The sequence below is a fragment of the Equus asinus genome, chromosome 2, assembly GCF_041296235.1.
Source record: "Equus asinus isolate D_3611 breed Donkey chromosome 2, EquAss-T2T_v2, whole genome shotgun sequence".
Classification (NCBI taxonomy): Eukaryota; Metazoa; Chordata; class Mammalia; order Perissodactyla; family Equidae; genus Equus; species Equus asinus.
The window spans coordinates 132,327,326-132,353,226 of record NC_091791.1 but is presented as its reverse complement, the minus strand read 5'-3'; the positions used below and the strand labels follow the sequence as shown (position 1 = coordinate 132,353,226).

At 42.7% G+C, this 25,901-nt stretch overlaps 1 protein-coding gene across 2 annotated transcripts in view; it reads left to right on the top strand.

Moving 5' to 3' along the window:
* Positions 1-25,901, top strand: part of IQCH (IQ motif containing H) — a 177,027-nt gene that overhangs the window by 109,580 nt on the left and 41,546 nt on the right. For both annotated transcript variants that reach the window (XM_070499300.1, XM_070499298.1), the window contains 4 exons: positions 329-601; positions 4,829-5,020; positions 19,685-19,805; positions 23,232-23,518. In XM_070499300.1, the coding sequence (XP_070355401.1) occupies positions 329-601; positions 4,829-5,020; positions 19,685-19,805; positions 23,232-23,518 (873 nt within the window). The remainder of the gene's footprint in view (positions 1-328; positions 602-4,828; positions 5,021-19,684; positions 19,806-23,231; positions 23,519-25,901) is intronic.

Genomic DNA, 25,901 nt, shown 5'->3' with positions numbered 1-25,901 from the left:
CAGAAGTGTTGCAGAGATGAATCAGTATTATCCAAAGGCCCCAGCCTCTTTTCCTTCTGACAGAAGGATAATTCCACGTGGATCAAATAAATACAGATGTGTAGTAATTAGTTCTATTCCCAGTGAGCCTATTTCCAACGCACTAAAGATGTGAGCGATTATGGAGCCTCACCCCAACAGCTTTTATCAATTTAAACTGCTAAACAACGGGATAGGTCATAACCCAGCCTGCTATTAATAATGCATTTATTGTGTGCAACGTTATAAATTAGGTGTATGGACTAGAAAAAGAACACCTTTTAACAAGAATAATATGATTTTCCCCCAGAAGCATCATATGTGCCTGGCCACTCTCCTAATGTACAGTCCCAAGGCAATGAAAAGAATAAAAAATCTCATCCAGGGAAAAGACGCCTACATCGTCGGTGGGTTCCTCCACAGAGATGATTTAGCTGTGGCGGATATGTTAAACATACCCATCCTGGGCCCGGAACCTGAGCTGGCTCATCTTTATAGTACCAAGTCCGGAAGTAAACGGATCTTTGAAAGCGCCAATGTGCCAGTCCCTCCTGGAATATATGACATCTTTAGTCACCAACAGGTATGTGGGGTGGACAGGTGAGGCTCTGTTCAAATACTTCGCACCCTCTGCTCTTGTGGGACCTTTAGGTCTTCTGGAGCCAGCCCTCCCGGATGAAGAGCATGTGAAACGCTTGAGTTGATTTGATGGGCTCTCCTTTAGGCCTTCATGTTTCAAAGTGTCTTCCTAATAGCCTTGCAGAAATTGCTGGAATTCCCAAAATATGTACTCATTTGGATTAAGATATTGCAGGCCCTGTTAATGTACTAACCTGCTATCAATATGTATGGCCTTAACATGCATTATCTGATCCTCATATTAGCCAGCCAGTCAGGTAGCAGGACCCCGTGAAATGAGAGTGCGCTTTGGCTAAAAGGAGCAGGTTTGGAAAGCTCCAGAGAGTGAGCCCTTCTGCCTAGTCAGGTTGCAGAGGGCCTGTAGCAGAGGCTGCAGACATCCTTGGCTCTGTAAAAACAATCCTTTGGCTCCTCAGGAAGGGGCCATAAAGGGAGTATGGGGAAAATCCCAGAAAGGTGAAGGGAAATGGCTCCAGACATAAAACTATCTGCTTCTAGGTTTTTGCCTCGGACCAGGTCTATGGCTATGCGTCCTTCCAGCAGATAGTTAGGCCTCTTACTATTTGGAGAACTATAATATCAGCCACCAGAAATGATTTTTGAGTTCACTCTGGCAGGTGTTCTCCCATTTAATTGCTATCTTCTTTCAAAATAAAGAAAATAAAAAGACAAATGGTTGTGAACAGTTCCTAACTTCTGTGTCAGTACATCTCTTGACCATTACTCTGAGGCAATCACAACCGATCCCCACCCTGCCCTGGGAAACTGAAGCACCGTGCACGACGAGGCAGTCTGTGAGAGACAATATTTAGGGATCCTCCTTCTCTCTCAGTTGCCTGATCATGATGCTCGTATCTCACAGCTGCTGAGCCCTAAAATCAAGCCTTTCAGCAAATCATACTTTTCAGAGACTAGTTTGAAGATATTTTTAGCTTATTAAATTGCCCTAAAATGTTCATTCTTGCTAGAGTGTTCTAGGGCAATACATGGCTCACGAAGGAAGTTGCTCTTAAAGGTAGCAGAGCCTGGAAAAGGCACAGGCATTTTTAACAGCAGCAGAAGAGAGAGGCGCCCCTGATCTGGTGTGTCCCTTTCATTGTCATTAGCCTCCACTGGAATCTAAAGATAACAATGTGGATTTCCCGACCCTGCCTCCCAGTACTCGACTGATGGACTTAATGCACGTGAAATGCATTTTCAAACAATCCAATTTCATATGTGTACATTACACTAAATAACCTTCAAAACTTTAAAATGTATGTGCCATATTTATATTGAGTCTCGCTTTCATCTTCACCGGTGAGGACTCAGGCAATCTTTGCTATGAAATATTTTAGAACTTTCTATGTTGATTGTGGTTAAAGATACAAACACATTAAATAGAGCAAACATCCCTCTAATGCTGGATACAGAAGTAGGAATAAAAACCTCCTCCTCGCAGACAAATTGGATTTGAGGGGTGCCATTTTGCCTCTGGCATGTGCAATCTCTGTCACAATAAGCCAAGTTATAACTGAGTTCTACTCTAGTTCTATGAAAACATACGTCTGAGGTCAGCAAGAACTGAAGGACTCCGCTGAGATTCTTCCAGATAGTGACCACCCTCCTAATCTATCTGAGCGTATCAGTGTTTTGAATTTGCCAATGGTGGGGAATCAATAACGCTTTTTACCAATGTGCATCATAAACATAAAGCCAGTGAAAGAAAGCTGTGATTATTTTAATTTGGCTTAATAAATATTCCTATCAGTTGGATTTTAGCAGTAGACGTTTTTCTATTTCTGTTCTGCACCAGTATAAAATGAGTGGCAATGAAAATATTTATTACATCTTTTGAACAGAGAGACTCAAATAGAAAATGATAAATGTTTGGAAGTAGCACAAAGTCATTTGGTTTATGATTAAGTAACTTATTTATTTATTTTTTACATCTAGCATGAGTACAGTGAGCATTTCCTGTTTTGATCCATAAAGTAACCATGCAAGTTCTCTTTCTGGAGTGTGCTGCATATGAAATATTGACAGCTTTGGTTAAATAATCAAAAATGGCGATGCTATTTTAAAGTACTATTCAATTTTCACTTAAAGATAGCACATAATTCTTTCCACTGGTGCAGTCTTTACAATACTATTGATCCTTTTCATTACTGTAGGGGATCCATCAACAGATGCCCATTTATAGGATTCTCAGAAGCAACAAATAATAGGATTTGGAAGAAACAGATAAGAATTCTGATTAGTAGTTGAAACCTCCAAATAGACAATATATCCAAATACACAATGAAAAAGGCTATGCCAGATCACCTTTCCTTCACTAGCAAAAGAGTTTTATTGGATATTAACAGGCCAAAGACCATGTCTACTTCTGCAAAGTATGAATACAGCAAAATATGGTTGAATATAGAATCTACCTTCTAACACAACGTTAGAAAAAGAGGGGACGTAACTTTGGAAGGCACATTGAAAAACTTTCCTAGGCTATGCTCATAGCCGTGTGGTGTGTAGACCAGAGTACTTTTCATTTAAACACCCAAATTATCCACAGACACTACTTGATAATTAGGGAGCTAAGACAATTCCATTTTCACCCTAATTGAATACCCCATGGTTGCATGGGGCTTCCAGGGATCCAAAGTATGCGCCTCATGGTATAACTTCCACACTGCTGTGGACTGTAACATCCCCAGGAAGATTCGCTGGAAAGATGGGACTCAAGAGAACATATTGTGCCTTTAATCCAAATAATCCTAATCAGCTAGCTCCAGACTTCAGCAGAACTATAATCCTGAGTCCTTTCACATTCTTTAGTTAAAAAAATAAAAAATAAAAATCCATTTGGTGAGCAAAAACTCATCAAAAGAGAAGAGAATAAGAGTGTTGCAGAGGCCTAAGTACAGAAAACCATAACCAAGAACAGCATGGGGTAGTCTCAGGAGAGAGAAGGTTTTGTGTTGCTTTGTTTCTTTGTGGGAAGTATAAACTGGAAAGTCTAAAGAGAAGACCAAATAAAAAATCATTTTGCGATCTAATGAATTATTTGTCCCCAAGGCTCTCCTAGCACAGTATTATTTATAATTAAGCAATCTTGCTATAGACTGTTATCTGATTCAAACGTATCCCAAATGGCTTATTGACTGTAAGGAAAGTTGCTTCTCTTGCTCTCTTCTGACTCCCTTCTCCACCTCCACCTTCTCCCCCACCTCTCTGCAGGCTGACAGGAAGCACAGTGAAGAGGGCATGAGCCTAGGTGCTGGAGTCAGAGCCACCTGGGTAGAGCCTGCCCTGCCACTCAGTGCTGTGTGATGTGGGCAGGTTATTTAAATTAGCTGAGTCTCAGTTACTTACATACAAAATGGAGCTAACAGTGGCCTCTACCTCACAGGTTTTTGTGAGTATTAAATGAGAAAACTCGTGTAAAGATCTTAGCCAAAGACCTGGCTCCTACTGACAGTTCAGTAATGTTAGATATTATTATTAATATCGTTGTGATATTAGAGCTTGAACTTCTATCCCTTAGATTTCCATGTGCTTGAGCCCAGTTCTTGAGAAAATACTGTTTCAAATAAAATGTAGGATAGTTGTGTATTCTAGAAAAGTTGCTTTCATGACTGTGTTATCTCCTTTATCTGTCTTGTTCACATAACACTCTTGGCCAGTTGACCAGCCGAACAAATGTATTTCATGTACATTAATGAGGAAAAAATTAGATATTTTATAGGTTATAACATTTAAAAGCTCAGCAAAGCTCCAAGCAGTTAAAGTTTTCAAGACTGTAACTCTTTATAGTCTTGAAACTATAAAAAATATCATTTGAAGAATCAATAAGTAAACACATAATTCTCCAAAAAAGAAAGAAAACAATACCAAGATTCAATTACAGATATTCGAGGATGCTTTCTTTTGCCTTCAAAAGCCAGCAAAATGATAATTTGAGGATTTCTCATAAAGAGGACTATACTTTGAAACATGTCATTGGTCCCATTGGTTAGTGATTTCTTCATATCACACACATAGCACTTAAAACTTCTAATCTGCCTTAATAACTGCAAGATAATTGAATGAACAGACCATTTGAAATAAAGATGCATGAAAAGTACAACTAAGTGACTATAATAATAAGGAATCCAGGAAACTAGCTGTAGTAAGTATTGCTGTGTCTTGGGCCCCACAGATGATAGAACAGCTGAGTCAGCTGATTACCGATCACCTGGAAATCCAGCGCTGGCTCTTTAAAATGGACTATGAGCTCAGAGGAAACGGGACTGCATTCTGTGACATTCCTTCCCACCTAAAGTGCTACAAGTGGATCCTAAAGGAGAGGGGCAAATATGGCCGTGAAGACTGGAGCAAGAAATGGGCGCAAGTGAGTGTTCAATGGTGACGTAAGCCCACGGTGTCTGACAGTTAGGAGATGGAACAGCAGGCTCAGCCGGGAGATGAGAGCACGTCCTTCTAGACTCAGCTGTGCGACCTGCCAGCCGTGAGACCTTAGGCTAGTCATTTTGACCTCCTTCGGCTTTAGTCTTTACATGCAAAGCGAATGGGGTTGATCAGGTTATTTTAAATGTCCCTTCTTTGGGCCCTAAAAGTCTTCATTCACGTCTTCAAATGGATTATGATAATTAGAAAGGGTTTTTTGGTTTTTTTTTTTTTACCATATTCAAATAACATTACAAATCTCATTCCTTCTAAGTGATCTTGATCATATGCTTCTAACAACTGTTGTTATCAAGCTCGCTGTATTTTATTATGAGAGAGAAATTCTATTAGTGAGCGGCTGTCACCTGGAAGCTAGTGTAGGATAGCATTCTGTCAGGAGTCATACGTTTTTGAAGACAATTCAAGGAAATTTATGTAACTGCTGGTCCCTGTGAGATCTTGAGAAAATTATACATCCTCGCCAGAAAATCTCCAGGCAAAAGCTGAATAATACGTAAGAAGTCTTAGCATGTGAGTGGACGTATACAGATTTTTCCATGTATGTTGGTGGAAGAATGAATTGTACAACTTCTTAGTCTGTTCCAAACTTGCTTAATAATTAAAGTAATTTTATACGGTTAAATATAGAAATTAAACCCACCATTCTAAAAGCTGCCTCACTTTGCACCCAGGGGCCTAGACTTGCCCGGCTTCTCTTAATCTCCAGTCTCTGTTTGGGCTGTCCCACTGGTGAAATCATAACTTAGGAAAATAGCAGAAATCAGGAAAATTCAGATGCAAATTCCCTTAGTTGATTCCTTCCCTCCCAACCACATAGTGGTGGGCAGCGGAGTGATTTGCATCCGCTTTGAGCATCCCACCACAGAGGTGCATGAATCAAGACACAAGTGATAGAAAGGGAGGGGCACACGGGAGAACCACATTATTCTTGTGAAAGTGAAATGATGAATAAATCTAGAGAACAGTCAGAAGAGAGAGTTCCCTTTGACAAATGTTGCTGTTCTCCCCATGATCTATTCTGGGCTTTTCTTCCCCCTCCATCAGTGAAGGGACTAAATGCAGTACCTGTCAGGCCAGCTTTTTACATATTATTTAAAGGATACAAAGTGAATTACTCTTCTAGAAAAAAATAAAACAAGGAAAATGTATTTAATTTTGAGGCCCATAGAGGTTTCTCCTGTGTTCTCTTTGAACTGGATTTTATTTTATATTGTATAGAATTTTCTTTTTAAAGCAAAACTGTTGAGATTAAACCATGAAAATTATGACATTTTATTTAAGAAATTGAAATGTTAGTGTGCAAAGTATTTGCTGGTCCCAATATTTCAAACTAGTAATTTTTAAAGAATTCTCCTATCCCTAGACTATGACAAATTGGAAACGTCTGACTTTAAGTTTAAAAAATATGTAAAATATTGACCTTTGGCTGAATTGCACCTAGAAGGCTGACCATACATTATTTAATTTCAATTATTTTAAACTGTACCATTTTAAATTGTCACCAAATACATTTGGCATTGTTGTTAATGTTATTAAATGTGCAACTTTTGAATAATTAATAATCTATTTAAATCATTTTTTAAAATTTAACAAGGGAAATACAATTACTCAGAAATCTCTTTATACTCTGAGAGCTGTGCTTAGTCATGGCGTGGTTAGAAGCCAAAATAAAAATAAAAAATAAAGCGGTTCTGAAGAGCTTTTGTTTTGTTTGTAGAAGACTATTGACATTCTTTGCCTTCAAAGTGAAATCGTATTCAGAGTGGAAGTGAACCGCGGTCTCCATGGCGTGGAGCTGTGGAGAGTTCGGGGGTGGAATGATCCTTTGTTCCAGAAGACCATCATAATGGTGCACATTTAGACATCAAAGCATTACTTTATGAGCACAGGCGTGTTTTAACGTCCTATTACAGTTTGTAGACCTGTTTCTTTCAATAATGAAGATGTTGTGTCATCAAGCCTAGCCTGGCACATACAAAACATATGCTGGCAGGTTATTAAAAATTTCAGCTTCTTGATGAAAGACTATCCTGCAGGCTAAGAGTCCAGAGAAAGACTCCATTCTGGGAGAATTATTAGAAATGAGAATATGACTGTAAGCACTAAATTATGTTAATACTTACAAATAGCATCATTTGCATAGCAGTTTATGACACGATACCATGATTTTTCTCATTGGTATGTTGTAGGCAACAGATTAAAAACAGTGCTGTTTATGGGAGTTTGAACTCTTTTGAGTCTCTTGCGTCTTATGCAGATAGTGGTTTTAGATGTGGGCATGACTCAGTGTAGACTCAAGGATCTAATATATAGGTTATCTTTTTTTCTACCTATCTAATTTAGAACCAGAGTCATTTGACTGGTTGCAGTTGAGATTGGAAACAAAGTCGTGGAGTCAACAAATACTGAAAAGCTATAGTTACATTTTAAAAATCAGTATGGAATGTAGGTGATTTTAGGAAAAGCAGAATGTTACATGATGGCCACAATGAAAACAGAGCACAACTCATTTCTTTCATGGTATGTTGGTACCAACCTTATTCTCCTGATCCTACCAGCTAACAAAACCTGCTTCCCCACCCCCTCAGGTTCCAGTAAACCCACTCACTTACGTACTCAGTGCTTGTTAGCGTTTAATGAATCCACACACTTATACACACTCCAAACTCCCCACTCTCAGTCGGGGGTACTTCTTTTCATTTAGAGGAATGAAGGCTAACGCAAAGGAAGGCACAAGTGTAGGGGAGATACCTTCCTGGACACTCACCTAAGACCGTGCAGGGAGACTCAGGCAGACATTTGCTGTGGTACCAGTCCTTCTTGTGGCTTTTTTCCCCTTTCTTCTTTTAAAGGGTAAGTCTTCCCTCCCTCATTCCTGGGAGATGGGTTTAGAGGCAGTGATGCTACTGGTGACGCCACTTTGCAAAAGATCTTTGCAGAACAGTTTCTCCGTGTACAGAGCTAAGCCAGCTTACTTTTGGGTTTCTCTGTGCAGTCCTTCTTTGGGCCTCTGTTACCTGGATGGAGAGTGTTAGATGTGGAGGTCTTGGCATCCCAATTTTACCACTTAGGAGAAAAAGGATATTGAATTAGCTCTTGAATGGCACTATATAATATTGCAATTTTAGCCCTTTGCAAGAGCAGTTTCCCCATTACTTGTACTTCCGTGTACTTTGTTGAACATTTGATATTAATCTGGGAATCTCCAAGGGAGGAAAATACATACATGTATGTAACTAATTCAAGGCACCCAAGCCTAGAAAAAGTAGAAGAAGCCACAGTCATTATTTTGCTTCCTTGTAGAACTAAATCAGCGAAGAAATACACTATTATGAGAGAGAACCATCAACCCATCAGTGCTTTAGAACTCTCTACATCTCCACTGTGAAGACCTCCACCCATTAGGATGGCCTTATAACTGGGTCCTAGGAGCCACTGTAGGATGGCCAAGCTTGGTGCCTTGTGTAGAAGTTAGTAGGCCGTTACTAGGTGATCCCAAATAACCATTACCCTGTAACCACATAATTTTTTGGAAAAGTTAAAAGATAATGTAACAAGGTTAAAGAAATATTTAACCAAATAAGTACATAATCATTTCCCTCAAACATAGTTGTTTTCATTTTTGGGTATTAATTTCCAAAGGTGCTGCATTTATTTCTTACAGCTACAATGATAGTGTACATGCTGTTTAAACATCAGATCTTAAACATTCTCCATGATCACATGTAGTCGTCACGATTCATGGCTGTATAATATTCCCTTATATTGATTTACTCTAATAGATTAAACCTTTCACCTAAGTTGGAAATTTAGATTATTTCCAGCTTTCCCTTTTTTTGGTGGTGGTGGGGAGGGAGGGAAGAAGGAGGAGGAAGGAAAGATTAGTTTGTTTTTATTTTTGGTTTTGGTATACACCTCTTTTTGCTTCTGTTGAATCATTCCCTAGGAGAAAGACCCAGGAGTAGATTGCCTGATGGCCCTTGTTAGGTATTGCCACATTACCTTCCAAGAAGACCGTACTGATTTCCAAAGCTACTAGCAGAGAATAAGCACACTAGTTTTGCCACCACCTCACCAGCATCGGATATTATAAACTATTTTCACTTTTATTTTAGATGTCAAAATGTATAATTGTTATTACTTGATTACAAGCAAGAGACATCCTTTTCTCATGTCCTTATTTATAATTTTATTTTATGTCAGAAACACATTTTGGTATTAAGAGAAAAATCTAGGTTTTCCAGATTAAGAAAAAAATCTAGAGTATTATTTTTCCCTAGTCATTAAACTACATACAAATGATTATTCATTTGTTTATTTTTTTATCTTAAAATCTTGACTTCTTAGATTATGTATTTAGTAGTTGCCACAATACTGGCCTACACATGAGATTAAGCCTTTTGTAGATCGATAAATACACTGTTAAGGTCTTGACATTTTCCCTGTATTTCATAATAACAATAATAAATAGCATTGTAGAAAACCTGCTGGGTGCCAGGAATTGTGCTAAGCACTTTACATGAATCATCTCATTCCATCCCAAAAAACCCTGGCATTCTTACTCACTCACTTCCACACAGCTTTGATAAGGAAGGTATTGTTACTCTGTTTACAGATGGAGAGACTGATGCTTGGGAAGTTCAGTGACTGGCCCAAGCTCACATGGCTAAGAAATGATCGTGCCTAGCTTGGAACCCACATCCACTGCTCCTGGCCCAGCGCTCTTGCCACACTGAACTGAATCCACTTAGAAAAGACCCCATGTTTGAAAATCCCGGAGCAGTGTTCTCCCTCAGGTCCCTGCTGTTGTGACGCCCTGCCCCTGTGGCAGGTTTTCTGCTTTCTACAGAGACTTGTAGGAAACACAAAGATCCCCGGAACGCAGCAGCCATTGGTCTCAGATTTCTTCCCTTCCTGGCCGCCAGGGGAGCTGCTGTCAGGAAAGGCAGTGAGCTGGGGGAGGTGGAGGGCCGGCCGGCACACCCCTCAGAGCTGCCGGAGGAGCCCTGTCCAGGAGTCCCCATGATTCAGCTTTTGCAACCCAACCGCCTCACGTGCCTATTTACTTGCATGGGTGTTGAGAGTGAGTTTTAGATAGCACCCTTTGGCTGTTGATGGAGGTGACAGATTTCAATGCCTTTCTCAACTATCGTGCTCATTTTAGTGAGCCTCAAATTCTCACAGAGCTTTGAGTGGTCCGTCTTCATAATCAGACGCAGCATTAAAAATACGGTGAGCATTTAAAACCCTGTTTTTTTGGATAAGCAACCAAACGTTTTGTTTGTTTTGGTTCTTTCAATCCCCTGTTCCAGGTTGACATGGTAAATTCCCTTTGAAGCGGAATGAGTGTGGGAATAGGTTAGTCTGAATAACTGAACAGTCAAGGATAACTAAGAGGTAGTCTGGCTTGGGGGGGTCCATAGCCTGGGACACTGAGGTCAGACTCCCACACTCACTAGGGGGAACCATGGGCAAATCTCTGCAGCTCTCCAAGCCTTCATCGGTAAATAGGGATAACATTAGTACCTGCCACCTGGAGGTGGTGAGAATTAAATGAGATAACCTTTATGAATTGGCTAGCATGTACTTAGCACATAAGCCTTTGAGAAATGCTATTTGTTATTATTCTTGTCAATATTACCATAAAATTGCATTACAATTAAATACTGGTAACGTTGAACAACTACATACAATTTAATCTTTTTTTGGTGATTTAGAAGGTCTTTTAGGGTCTTGTAGGCTTCCAGAATATTGTTCTGTACGTCAGTTGTCATTACATAGGATTGTGGCTGTTGAAAATACAGAACATTGACCCGACTGTGCCTACCCAATGATTTACCCAGATAATGCCTTTCAAAGAATAAACCTTGAGAGTGTCTTGGTTTCTTATCATTTGAAAAGAGAAAATAATTCCAATTATTTGAACTTCCTACATGTTGAATAAAGAGGCATTGACCTGATAAAGTAGAAATTATTCTGACCACAAGATTGAGACCCAGTTGCTTCATTTTCTGGTTCCAGTTGGTGTCTTTTCTAATTAGTGTAGCAGCACGGCACCAGGAGCATCCGAAAGGCTTAATTATTTACATATCTTTCCTTATCTCTGAAAATGACTTAGAATGTTTTCTTCCAGTTCAATGGTTATTTTCATGAAGCTGCCAGGCTTGGGTTTGAGGTACTTCTCTGTGCCTGAGGAAGATGACAGGAGAAGGAAAATTGCCTCCCCAAGTTAAATGAAAGCCTGGTCCCCCTTCTGAGGACCTATAATAATCAGCTATACAAGCTGTTGGTTTGTGTGTCCTATTGATTTAATATGGTTCTAATCAGTACATAAAGCTATGGGCCTGCAGTGTGAATTTTTCATATGCTTACAAAGTACCCTTTGATTTTCTGTCACACGTTAATTACAGCGTTTTGCCATTAAATAGGAAGCTTTGTGTAAACTAATTACTAGGTAATCATTGTCTACTGCAAGCGTGCTGTTTGTACCTTTTATTTTATTCTAAAAATGCGCAGATCTCACAGTCTGGAAACACTCTACCTTCCAGCCATTAGCTCTCACTAATTCATAGCATTATTGTGGTGAGAGTGTAGGAGTTGTAATTGTTGTGGTATCAGAGCTGTTAATTACCGGAGTAAACAGTTGAAATGGTGCCAAGGTCTATTGTACAAGGCAGAGAAAAGGAGGTTTAAATGTTACTCCCACCATCTGGGGACTGGGGGAGAGGCAAATGCTCGGGAACAGCAGTGAGGCGCTATCGCCGCCTCAGCTCCGGGGTTGGCGGCCATATGGATCCGGAATATTTTGAATCAATTGAATTTAACTGCCAGTTTTTCGCAATAACAGCGTGGAAGGAAGGAATAAAGCAAAAGATGAGAGGAACGAGAATTGGTTAGTGTTTTCACATCCAGGAAGTCCCCGCTGGAGTTCTTTTGGAAATATCTGCTTTGCTGAAAACCACAGAGCAGGCATGGGCATTTGGAATGGATTCAGAATGAGTTTTACTCTCCTCCGCCCGCGACTGCGCCATTTGCTTCTGGTCGTCTGTCCTCGCGCCCCCTCGGGGAGAGAGGGATGCCCTTGAGAAGGCGCGGACTTTCGTGTAATTGTGCGAGATCAAACAAACAGCCTCACTTTTGGAATTCACTGATTTACGACCCTGGTATTTTAATGAGCATGGTCTACACAAAAATAATAATAATAAACATAGAATGCTATTATATCCACCTCAACTATACACAAATGTATGTGAAAATATCAAAGACGGTACGGCTCTTCACTCTGATTAAGAAAAGTAGATGCTTGCCCATTTCGTTTGCATAAAATTAAAGTATAAATTCTCATGATAGTCTCTTATTTCATTCCACAAACTCTCCCTCATTACTCGAATTAAAAATCAAATTCAAAGAGCACATATGTTTTCTTTTGTTTTTAATTTTCAGTTAAAGGGTTTTTATTAGCATATGCAATTTTCTCAACCAGTGATATTTCTCTAACGGGAAAGAAAGAAACCTATTACCAATAATAATAATTATGGCTACTTCTACTTATGGTTGATTTTAGAACTGCGTGGTTTCTGCTTGAAAATATTGCATAATCTTTAAAGCAGCCATATGTATTTACTTGATGTTGCTCTATATTTAATGTAATTTCCTTTAGAACCATGTTCCAATGTTAAAAATATTTTTTTAAAAATCAGCCACTTGCTGCTGTAACTACTTTTTAGTATCATTCCCCAAATGTGAACATATTCTTCTTTTTTTTAAACCACGCTGGATTATTTATTTTTAATTGTTCCTTTAGCAGATGTTGAAGTAATTCAGTGTAGGGTAAACAGCTCCTTTAAGAAGAGACATCACAGACCACCACATACACCAGGAACGAAGGACAGTGCTTGCCGGGCTTTTATGGTGGCAATTTTGGCCTCTGGGGGAAAATTTTTCCTGCTTTTGTGTATGTTCAATTAAGAATTTCGAGAAACACTTAATCTTTATCTATTGAAACTCCCAGCATGCAGTGCGACAGGGTGAGCCTAGAAAGAAAACCATGGCCCCCTGTGGTGAGAGGGAAAAAGAAACAGCCGTTTAAGTGCTGGAAAGTTGAAAAGGAATGAACCTTTCTAGCGTTTCTGGTCGGGGGGGAAGCAGTTGTGCTGAGCTTTGGAATGGAGGCACGACATATGTGCCTCAGTTGGACAAAACGCTTCTCAAGTCAAATTGACTGCGAGGCCTGCATGTTGGTGCAAGGTGGAGGCCTCGATAATGAGGGACAGACTCCTCGAGAAGCAGCGAGCGGATAATGCTACATAAGTATGGAATTATATACCGCATTTTCACCGTTCTGTTTAATGAGAGCCGCCACCGCAGCGAATCACTTACCACCCAGCCGAAATGGGCCATTAGCTATCAAGGGAAAATTGTCTTTGCCGCTTTCAGCAGATGGAGCAAATATTTTACAAAGCAATTTTACATACCAAAAACATTTGTGTGCCTTGGTAATGTTGGCTGTTTTACATTATGTTACCTTCTACAGCGGCATAATTTTCCATCTCATCGAAGGCAAAGTTGGCATTTTTGATTTTTAAATTCTCAATTAACAATTAAACATGGAGTATTAAAGCAGTCCTTAAACTTTAAGTAGGTGTAGGAAGTGGTTTATGACTTGCTGAAGACATTTTCATTTTTCCTTCTTCCTCTCAGCATATTTTTGCACTCTAAAGAGGGACTCTTTCTAATGATCTTAATGGAAAGGAATGAGTGAAAACGTGACTACTGATTGCAGAATGACAGCAACCAATGCACAGAGCAATCAGAGCATTTGCTCGCTTAAAACGTCCATCTTGGATTGTGGGTACACAGTCTGGCCCACCCAATTGTACCGGTTTAAAATGTTTAAGCTTCAAGTAACAGAAAATCCAACTCAAAATGGCTTTAAAAATAAGGAGAATTTGCTATCTCAGCTAACTGGAAATCCAAAGATTGGCTCTGGCTTCAGATACACCTTAATCCAGTGGCTCAATGTCACCAAGGGCCCAGTTACTTTCCATCTCTCCTCCGTGCTGCTCTCAATCAACTCGTTAGCTAAGAACGGGGTAAGGGCAGTTCCTGAAAGGAACTTTGGGACATTGTTACCCTGAACAAGGGGACAAAGATGCTAGGCAGCCAACAAGAGATGTCCACACTACCATTTTTTCATAAATTTGACAGCACAGACTTACCAGCACTTGTGGATGATGTAAGCTGACCCAGATTGACCATTTAGGCCCACTGATGGCAGTTACAGACGCAGATCCCCTCGCCCTATGGCATACTGGTAGCAACTGGATTTGAATCCCAGGTTGCTGCTTCATGGCTGTGTGACATGAAATGGGAATGATAACAACTACCTCAGAGAATGGCTTTGAGATAATAAATAGAAAAAACCCCTGGCACAGGCCTGCCACTTGATAAGCTTTCAATAAGTGAGAGTGGTTATTTTGCCTAAAAATGACTACGGTGGTAAAATGTATCCTGTGCACAGCAGAGCAACCCTGCTCCATTCACCCTCAAATATGGGATCCCTCCTTTCTCTCCACCTCTGTGCCACCAGCCAATTCAAATCCTGAGCACCTTTCAGGGTACCCCACCCTTTGCCCTCTGAAGGAGGCAGCAGGGGTGGTGGAGAGGATGCTCCCAGGAGTCAGAGGCAGCAGAGGGCTCCTGCGGTCCCACGGTCCCATTCCCTCCTCTGTTCCATGGGGCATTTGTCTTACATGGTCCCTATGGCCCCTTCAACACTGACAGTCTTGCTTAGTGTTTTAGGTCATCGTCCTGCCTTTTGACCTTATGACACCCTCCATTCCTCCATTTAGGGATGTCAGAAGGCTCTAGAAAGCACAACGATCAGGGGAGGTCCCTTGGTTTCTCTTTTGAAAACCTGAGGTTTACAACAATGTCTGAGGTGAGAGATTGGAGGTGATTCGCCAAGAAGTTATTTTACTTAATTCATCACTGCAGATCCAGCAAAGAAGCTTTTAGATAAATGAGTTTTGGTGGGATTGACATTTAAAGCATTCCAATTTGTATTCCTTCTTCTTCCTCGCCCATCCTCCTCAACACACATACACACACACACACACACACATAGAATTTACTCGGGAAAGTTAACTCTCTGGAGTTTGAAGTCGCTTCAGTCATTGAGGGTAGTATTAAATTGGATATGCCAGTGGCTTCCCCTGAGATAGCCTGAATTTCTTTCAGTCAAATATCTCTTCCTTCAAATTTACACTCTCTTGATAGGAAAAGAGCTGAGAGGCAAGGCCCACGCTTGATGGACAAGAATCTCTAGGATGCAATGATCAGGCCGATGGAGGCCCTGTGCCTTCTGCAGACATCTTGGAACTCTCCAAGGTCATGACTACTGTCAATGCACCCTGAGGGGCAAATGTGAATACTGGACAAAGGGTGACAAGGCTGTGCGGTGGTGCAGATGGGCTGAAGTTTCTCCCGGATGGGAATTGCTCCAGAGCCAGCAGCTCCACGGAGAGCGGCTAATACGCGTTGCCAGAGCCAGGGCAATCATGATGGAATGAAAACTCTGGAATTCTGATTTTTCTCAAAAAGTAAAGTGAATTTTTCTAACATTTGTTTATCATCCACAAGGTATATACTTTCCTTTCCACAGCCCCAGAGTCGTTAGCTCTAAATGATCGGCTAGTGTGGATTGTTGCAGTGAGGGCCAAATGAGCTAAGAAACGAGAGTCTGCTGGGACAGGAGCAAGTATTATACAAACGCTGTTCTGATGATTCACATGAATTAGGGGTTTTCCTGGCATGGGTGTGTGTGTGTGTGTGTGTGCGCGCACGCGTATGTGTGTGGTCAAATTTATTCTGAACACAATAAGCCTGGATAGCTACAGATCTTCCCTCACCAGCATCTGCCCTTCACGTTGTGGTAATTGTGTTTGAACTATGCAAAATGGTAATCACCAGAGAACAGAAACTCCCCCCAAAACTGAGAGCTCGTGTCTGACGTCGGTAGGCCCTTGGTGGCCGTTGAGCCCTTGTTGCTCGTAAGGAAGAGGGTGATGTGGGTTTGTCACACCACTGCTGTGACGGAGCCACCCACCAGTTCACAGCCCTCACTGTGCTGTCGAGGGCTGCTTAGGGGGCGGGGATAAGATGAAGCTCGTACCCAGAATGTCTGTTTGCTGCCCTTTCTTGAATGTATGAGCTGCAAGTCCTGCTGTATTTTTTTGTGTGTGTGGTTGGGGAGACAATTCTCTCTTCATTGGTACCAGGGCCATTCTTAGTATAATCCTTGCGTTTCCTATCAGATGCTTTCAAAGTAAAGAAAGAAATTGAACAGTTAATACTCCCTCCATTATTCCTCTCCATCTCTTTTTCTCAGAGTTAATCATGGCCCCAAGCTACCTCTGTGTGTCCCAGCATCCTCAATTGAACGTCACCCCACCAGTGCCTTCAGCTGTGTACTTCTCATGATGGGACGTGATTCATCCTCCAGATCCGTGGAGCAGACTTTCCTCTAGGAAACGCACTCCCTTGCTGTGGTTTGTGCACAGCGTAAAGGCTGTGGATGAAGGCGCAATGGCTGGCTGTGTGAGCAGAGGCAGTGGCGGCAGCCTGGCACAGGGTCTAGATGCCTCACACAAGCTGCGGCCTTATGAGTTAATTGTTGGCCCTCACGTAGCATGTTGCCTCTGAGGTGACACTTCATAAATGGCACCTCATTTATCTTCCCAGTGCCCCTCAGAGGCAGGGAATCCCAGAAAATCCACTCGAGAAGAATTGGTGCTTCTTAAGTGGTCATCCCCCCAGGTGAGTTCCTGGGCAGCGAGGAGGGAGCCTGTTGAGAAGTTCCACATTTTCTCTGATTCTGTAACTCTAGCTGCTCAGGGCTGGGTTCCTGTGTTTACCGCCACCATGATTCATTCCCCAAAAATGTAGTGTTCCCTGTGCAGAGCGCTGGGGAGACTGACCTCAAAGCCACTGACCACGCCATTAAGGAGCCCCCAGGGAGCTGGAGAGCATGAAGAAAGGACACTCAACTGGGGTAGCAGAGAAGGCTTCCTGGAGGAGGTGTGACCAGAACTAACTCAGAAAGGGTGGGGAGGAGTCAGCCGGGGCAGGAAGAGCAGGAAGGAAGGCAGAGGAAAGAAACTGAGCCAGGGCACTTTGGGGCGAGGCTGGGAGCTGGAGAGGAGAGAAGGAATCGGAGGCCAGTCACAGAGGGCCTTCTGCGTGCGTCATGCTGAGGAGTTTCAGCTCGATCCTCAAGGTGATGCAGGCCTAGTTTCAGGATGGAGGTGGCAAGGCTTCCACCTCTTCTTTCACTGCCTCTTCTCCGTCTTTACCCCCCAAAACACACAAACACTTTTTTCCCCTAGTTCAGTTCCTTTAAAGGCCACACATTCTGTAATTTTTTCCCAGTTGTTTTTATTGTGGTCAAATACACATAACATAAAATGTATCATCTTAATCATTTCAAATGTACAGTTCAGTGGTATTAAATACGTCCATAACGTTCTGCAACCGTCATCACCATCCATCTGCATAACTCTTTTTATCTTGTAAAACTGAAATTCTGTACCCGCCAGCTCCCCGTCCCCTCCCCCAGCCCCTGACAACCACCATTCTGCTGTCTGAATATGATTTCTGATACTCTAAGCTATCTGTAATTTTTTGATATATGGATGAGTGAAGGAATGAATGAATGATTTCTCTTTGATGTCTTCACGTGAATGGCCACATAGCAGATCACTGGGCAGGTGGTGCAACACCGTTCAACAGCAGGCAGGAGAGGCCCTTCAATCAGGGCAGAGCAAGAGGAAGTCTCTGCTATCCTGGGAGAGGGCCTGGCCTGCGAGGCTTCCTCCCTGGACACTCGGCTTTCCCAGCGGGGCGGGAATCGGCAGCCGTGCTTCCTCGTCCCACTCTGGGGCATTTCATGACTCACAGACAATCGGTCTTCTTCGATAGAGGAGAATGGTTTTAACTGAAACAAGTATAAAACAAAAGGAAAGATGGGTTTGCAGGACAGTACGCAAAGATGGAACAAACAAGGGCCCAGGTTGTTGGAAAGGTGCATTTTGTGTGCTTGTTTATGATTTAGATGCGGGGCTTCGGGAAGAAGAGGGAATGTAAGGTAGAGAGCAGGGGAAATGTGTACATTGGGCAGGATCCGAAGGGGGAAAGGCCTGAGGCAGAGGCTGGCTGCCCGAGGCTGCTCCCTGCCCTTCCTAAGGGACCTCTCCTGGCGGGGTGTGGGGAGCCATCCTGAACTGCTCGCAGGCCAGGGCACTGCCTCTTCCTCATGGCATTTTTGTTTTATATGTCAAGCACTTACTAAGCTGACTAATGAGACTCTCCCACCAGTATTTTCTGGATATTTCGGAAATTATTCAGATTATTTGGACCTGCCCAGAGAATGCTCTCAGATGTGAACAGATGCTCCAAGGAGCTGGATGGGGTGGGGGAGGGGAGAAGAAGACAATCACGTTTTAATGTCATGGAAATTGGAAATAAATGAGGATACAGAATAGTTCTAAGATTCCTTCCAGCCCCACCTGCCAAAGCTGATCCTTTCCGATTCCTCTGAATTATGGAGTGTTCACTCATAGATTCGGAAGTTCCCCGGCAGCCCAAAGCAAGCCTGAGTTTTTCTTGTCGGTGTCCCATATTTTGACTATGAACACTGCCCATCCAGTGGTTTTGTATCTAGTGCCCTGCCCTACTTCTGGCAGAAATAAAAAAATTAAATGAGTTTTAGTCTAAGACTATCCAAAAAAAAAAAAAATTGTCCTGGCAAACCAAGGCTATTTATATCAAAAAGCCAGGCTTCTTATTCATCAGAGGATTTCCTACTGTTTTCATTTTGACAGGAGGCTTTGTAGTTTGGGGTTGTTTTATGATGATGTGGGGCCAGCCCCACATCTAGTCAGATGAGGCTGTGACCTTGTGGGGAATGTCAGGTGACTGAGGCTGGGCCCCCCAACCACCTCACTCTCCCAACCTGCCCCCACCTAAAATCCCACCTTTACAGTGTCAGTCCATGGTTTAAGAATTTGATCCCACAGTTGTAGGATGTGGAGGCCCCCCAGCAAGGAGGAAAGAGCACAGCTTAAAGAGATGGAGGAGCCAAAGAAGGACCCTGCCAATTCCATGATTTCTCCCAGGGTCAGCCCTATTAGGGTCATAGAATAAAAACCATTCAGTCTGAAGGGTCCCAGGGCCAAGGTAGTTAACCCCACATTCTACATAAAGGGAAACTGAGGCCCAGAGTGGGAAGGCACATTGCCCACGGACATCCAGCTTGTCAGGCTGAACCTGGGGTATCCTGATGCCCAGACAGAAGCCTGCCTTTTAGAGACAACAATTAGCATGAATATTTAGGGGCCCAATCACTTTGAAATATGAAAACCGAAATGGCTGGAAAAATAGAGAAAAATTTCAAAATGGTTTTCTGACTCTGGGTAAACAGTAACCACATTTTTTTTGCCTGTTGGAGGCCTGGTTTTTAATCACTCCACAAGCAGTTTTCATTTCTGTAGTAAAATTGCTTGTGGTTCTATTTAATTTGTTTCTGCAGGAGCCAGCTTTGGTGAAGATCTCCGAGGAGCTGGCGGGCATTTTAGCACAGCACGCACAGCCAGTCAATGAGAAACGGTTCCCGACGTGGGGGAAATTCTTCCAAACATTTCTCAGTCAAGGTAAATAAGACTGGAAAGGTTCTACTGAGGACTAGTCGACACAACCTTGAATTCTAGTTTTGGGTCAACCTGGGGCCAATTTAAATGCCTAGCATCCCTTGTGTTGATTTAGAAAAGTGCTCCTACAGGCAGACTTTGTTTTCTTTTTTAAACTTTGCCTAAATATTTATCTTGCATTCAGCCTCTTAAGTAAATAGGAACCGAGCATGCCAAGCATGACACGCATAGCTCAGGATGCCGGTCCATTTTTTTTGCAGCACGGACTTCTCCTGAGGTGCGGGCTTTGGAATCAGATGACCTGGATCTGAGTCTCATCTGTGACCTTGAGCAAGTTCTTAACCCCTCTGAGGCCCAATTTGCTCACTTACTTCCCAGGTTGTTGGGAGGATTCAATGAAATACAGATGTGAACCTTTCTAGCATGAAGCTGACAGATCTGTTGGTTGTGGGATTACACGGGCCCGGGCAGGGTGGGAAGGGAGGGTGTAGCAAGGACTCCGTTAATGAATAATTTAAGCAAGAGGTTGGCTGGCCAGCCGTCTAACAGGAAGGCTAGAAAGGGATTCTTCACTCAAGGAGGGAGAAGTGGCAGAGTTATGCTGCGTGATCACCAATGTCCTCTCAGATCTAAATTTCTATGATTCTACAAATTTCCACACACACTCCCTGACAGAAAAGTAAAACTAAGAGTCCATCCCATGTATAAATGGAAGAAAATAAGGTGCCCGCAACAAAAAAGGGTCAAGAAGAGGGATTTTCTTAAGTTAGGAGGAGAAGACCATGAAGATCCCCAGGTCCATCCAGGACAGGATGTTAGGAAGTTTCCAGATCTTCTAAGGGCAGCCTGCAAACCTTTCTCTAATTTATTTATTTTCACGTGAGCTTTGTGGAGTGGAAAGAGTCTTCCCAGCCACTGTCTCCCCTCAGCTGCACAGCCACAAGCATAGGCTTTGCCTCAACTTCCTTTCCTCTCTATCCTTTCTTCCTGTCTTTCAGGAACGTTGTAAACACAGGGCTTATGAACAGGAGGCAGAATCAGCTTTGTCGAGCCTGTTTTATACACGAAGAAACAGGCTCAAGGCTGGGAAGTGACCAAGACAAACTCATACAACAAATTCGTGGTGATGGGAACACAGATCTTATCATTTTAGCCCATCTCAAAACTCTGGTTCCACTAAGTCATGTGTTTTCAAATGTTTGCCCAGCTCCAGGCCCAGTGCATACAGCAGGCTCTGCATAAATGTTCACTCACTGCCAGGCCACCCCACCCCAGGTTTCCTAACTCTAAGGCCACCATCTCCTGCCATCTTCCACTATTGCCACAAAATATGCTACAGATTTGACTTCTACATTGTCATAGGATTATATCAAGGGTAATACAATTTTTTAGAAATGTATTTTTTTTCTTTTAAAGATTTTATTTTTTTCCTTTTTCTCCCCAAAGCCCCTTGGTACATAGTTGTATGTTCTTCGTTGTGGGTCCTTCTAGTTGTGGCATGTGGGACGCTGCCTCAGCGTGGTTTGATGAGCAGTGCCATGTCTGCGCCCAGGACTCGAACCAACGAAACACTGGGCCGCCTGCAGTGGAGCGCGCGAACTTAACCACTCGGCCACGGGGCCAGCCCCAATACAATTTTTTAAAAGAGGAATTAATTTCTTTGAAAGGAAAAAAATTAACAGTGAAAAGATGGTGGTCATGATGCTGAGAAGACAATACAAATAAGCTACTTTGAAGAAAAAATAATCTTGTAGGCATAGAGGACAATGTGTTACCACTAAAGCACTATCTTTAAAAATATGCATGATGGCTAAAGCCACAAAGTTATCTGAATCAGACAGACTCAGTGGGTTTTTTTGCTTGTTTTTGTGCATTTTGTTGCATTTACCTTGCTAAATCCCCAACAACTGGTATTTAGCTACAGCACACATTAGCAGGCCTCATTTGAAGAAAAACACATCTCAAATCAACCAAATAGTTTTCCTTCTGAAATTCAGCTTCCTTTAAGGCCAGCTTCAACCAAATGTATAGACATTTAAGGAAAACACCTTTTGTTTAAAGCAACCAATGGCTGCATTTGAGAATTGCTAAAATCTCAGGATTTAACCATATAAGCTGTTCAAAGCCTGTGGGCAGAGGTCACCTCCCAGCAAATTTGTGAAATACAGGCCAAGTTTATATATATATATATATTTTTTTTTTAATTAGATGAAATGGTATCAGTAATCATTACAATTTCTTTTTTTTTTAAGATTGGCATCTGCGCTAACATCTGTTGCCAATCTTTTTTTTTTCTTCTTCTTCTCCCCAAAGCCCCCCGGGACATAGTTGTATATTCTAGTTGGGAGTGCCTCTGGTTGTGCTACATGGGATGCTGCCTCAGCATGGCCTGATGAGCGGTGCCACGTCCATGCCCAGGATCCAAACCGGCGAAACCCTGGGCCACTGAAGCAGAGCGCACGAACTTAACCACTGGGCCTGAGGCCAGCCCCAAAATTTATCTTAATACACCAGGCTCCAGAGGCCATCCTGTTTAAGGAACACTTAGTTGTTTTTACTTTTAAATTACATTATCTAATTCTTTACAAATAATATTTTTAAAAATTTTTTCTATAAAATAAGATTTACGTGAGGCCTAAAAGCCGAAAATCAGAGCTGTGTAATTTTTGTGGACACCACTGAGCTAGCCCACAAAATTAGCCCAGGCTAATATTGTTTCTGTGATGGAGCATCAGATTTGCCTCTGTGATTTTTGTTATTCAGAACAAAAGATAAACTATGACAAATTATAAAGCTCTCCTTATCACCAAGAAGGAATCACACCTATTCCTCAAGAACCACAGCATCTCGCAGCTCTACATTTTTTAAAATGTTTTATAATTGGCTTTATATAGGAGCCCTGTGCCAGACATAATGGTCAGCGTTCTCTTTTGCCTGATAAAAGCCCTAACTTGTCAAAACTTCAAAAAGCAGTGAAGTTGAACAGAAAGTGTCGTCAAGGTACAACCTGTGGACTCTGGGCAGTTAATGCCCCCTGAGGGATCTTCCTGTAATTCTTAGGTTTGTCGTTTATGTAATGAACGGGCACAGACTTGATGATCTTTATAGTGTCTTCCTAGTTATGATCAGAATCACAACTCACATTCATCCAGTCCTAGTACGTGCCAAACATGGGGCTAAATACTCCAGACACAGTATCTCTGAGATTCACAACATCCTGGTGAGGTAGGTTTTATTGTGCCCATTTTACAGATGAGGAAAAGAAAGTTCAGAGAATTGAAGCTATTTGCCCAAAGTCTCACAAGACATGGCAGAGGCAGGATCTGAGCCCAAGTCCGTCTGCCAAAGCCCAGGCTCTTTCTTCCTGCTCTAACTAGGCACAGCCCGTGTGAGCCTGTCCTTTCATCTCCTCCGTGCGTTTCCCACCAGGAGGCGTGGTCGAAGCGTACCCACCTGCAGAAAGCATCACCAACCTGACGGTGGACATGCTGATAGAGCCCAACGGAGAGATCCAGCTGCTGTCAACGGGGGACCAGTTTCATGCCGATGGCCCCTTCATCTCCTCTGGAACCACCGTGCCTCAGGCCTCGGTGGATCCCCAAGTCCTCAGTTCTTTGTGCCTCCAAATTGGAAATGCTTGCAAAATGAGAAATGTGGTTGGCTACCTTTCTATAGACCTGGTGACTTTTATTCACCCCAAGACCATGGAACAGCAGGTAAGTTGACTCGATGCCACGTGAAATACTAAAATGTGTAAAGACTCCGCGCCGTCCACACCTGTGCCGCAGGGAATATGAGAGGGCTTCTCAGATTCCCTGCTCCTTTGGTGAGCTGACTTGTAAATCCCGCCTGTGCTCAGTCCATGCCAATCGAGTGAGACCAGGTGTTATGTCTGGAGAAACTGGACCAGGATCTTCTCGATGGGGCACGGTTGGAGTTTAAGTAACTGCAACTCATCCTGCAGAGCTCTATCATCTGGGCCTCAATTCTGCCCACTGGTGCTCTGCCTGCGTCTCATCGTGAGACTAGTTTATGCCATGCGGGGCCCGAACCTGTCTAGAGTCTGTTCTTAGGTAGAAAGTCAATCCCTAGAAAGGAGTTAAGCATCCTTGTTTCTGTTCCTTTTCTGATCAGCAGTTCACCAGCAACTTGGGCTGTCAATTTTTTTTAAACTTATTGGGAAATATTCCGTAAATATAAAAAGGTCTGAATAATAATATAAAAACATCATGTGCCCACACCCAGCTTAAGAAATAAAGTGGTGCCAGTACCACCTCCAGTCCTGTGGACTCCTTGCCGATGCTCTGAGCAATGTCCTTCCTCCTCCGGGGGGTGACCACTGGCTTACATTTGGGACTTTGGCTCCCTTCCATATCTTTACACTTTTCCTACACATGGGTGTACTCATAAATAATATACAGTTTCATTTTGCATGTTTTTAACTTTCTATAGATCATGACATCCTGTGCATTATTACTCTACAACATGCTTTCATTTATTTAATATTTCATCTGTGAGATTCTTCGTGGGTACATAGGTGGCTCTGATGTATAACATTCTCAAGAAATAATTTTTAACCGTTTTTGCTTTGCCTCCCGCCCCCCAACCAATTATAATGTTTGAATTCACTACTACTTCACAAGTCGTTTTCTAAAATGCCCGTCGCTCCTCCGTGAGCGGTGGGTGACCAGACCTCTGTCTAAAGGCAGCGACCTCCCGCTCTCCCTCTCCTGACAGCCTCTGGCCACCCAACGTTGTAAAATACTGTAGTTGTTTTATATTCATTATTTTCAGTTTTACCATTCTCCATTTCAGCCGGATGATGGTTTCCAGGTGAGAGTTTATGTGTTGGGCAGTTTTCAGCTTGTTTAATAATCGTTTTCCTCTTGCCTTCCTGGGCCTTCCATGGGTTTCAGTTCCTTTCTCAGGCCCAGGCGCTGAGAGAAGAAAGGACGAACTGAAGTGCCTTCAGGAATCCACCTGGTGGGGAGGGAGCACAGAGGCGATGCCCTCCGGTGAGAGAGCCTGGGGTAGGGAAGCAGGGCAGGCTGCCCTCCCCACACCCTTCCTTGAGAAGGAGGGACTACATCTGCAGTCCCTGGGGCGGCAGGGAGGACGGCACTGTGGGGACAGTTGACTTGTACTGGAGCTTGGTATAGGCAGAATGGCAGGCAGCAGTGAAGGGATCTTCTCCAGCCCCAGAGGTGGTCCCATCCCTGGGCTTACCGCCTTTCCAGGCTTCTGGGATAAAGGTCCCATCCTTCACTTGGCGGCTCCCAGGTGCCTTGCCAGCCTCTTCTCACCCTAACTCCCCCTCTTTTCCTGTCTTCTCCCACCACACCAGCCTCTCTAATTCTCCCTTATTCATCCTACTACCTCCTGCCACAGGGCATTTACACATGCTGCCCCTCAGCCTGAAATGCTCTTATCTCTTCTTTTTTACCTAGTTAACCCCCTTCCCATCCCTCATATTTCAGCTCAAGCCACCCTTTCTTACGGAAGCTTTCCCTGCCCTCCCTGGCAAGGTCACATTCACATCTTCCTCTCCTTCATACCACCTACCTTAGTTACAATTTTAAGCTTATATACATGGTTATCTGATTAAAGCTGTCTCCCCACAGACTGTAAGCTCCCTGAGGAGATGTACTATGTCTCTTTTTACTCCTCACTCAAGTCTCAGCGGTATTCCACCCTGGAACAAAGTAGGTTTCAGTAAATATTTGTTGAAAGAATGAATGAATGAACCGTAGAGGTATTCTAGCAGATGGTGGATGGTGGTGCCAAGGCTTTTAGAGAAGAAGCTTAGACATTAGTTGGATGGATGGGATAAATAAATACTACCCCAAGATTCTCTGATTTTATCATACTGTGACTTCTCCTTACCCCACCCTGCTAACACTTGAGTGTATGGCCATTTGTGCCACAGTCTTCAGTAGAACATTGAGGCAGTTCTCAGTGAGCACACCAAAGGGTATTTCCACACTGGCAAGGGAAGTATGCTAGCTCTCTGTAGAGAACAGATTTGCAAAATCACTGGCATATTCTCTAGCCATTTTGCAAATCATGTCACTTTGGAAAGCACCTGAATTTCTTTTCTAA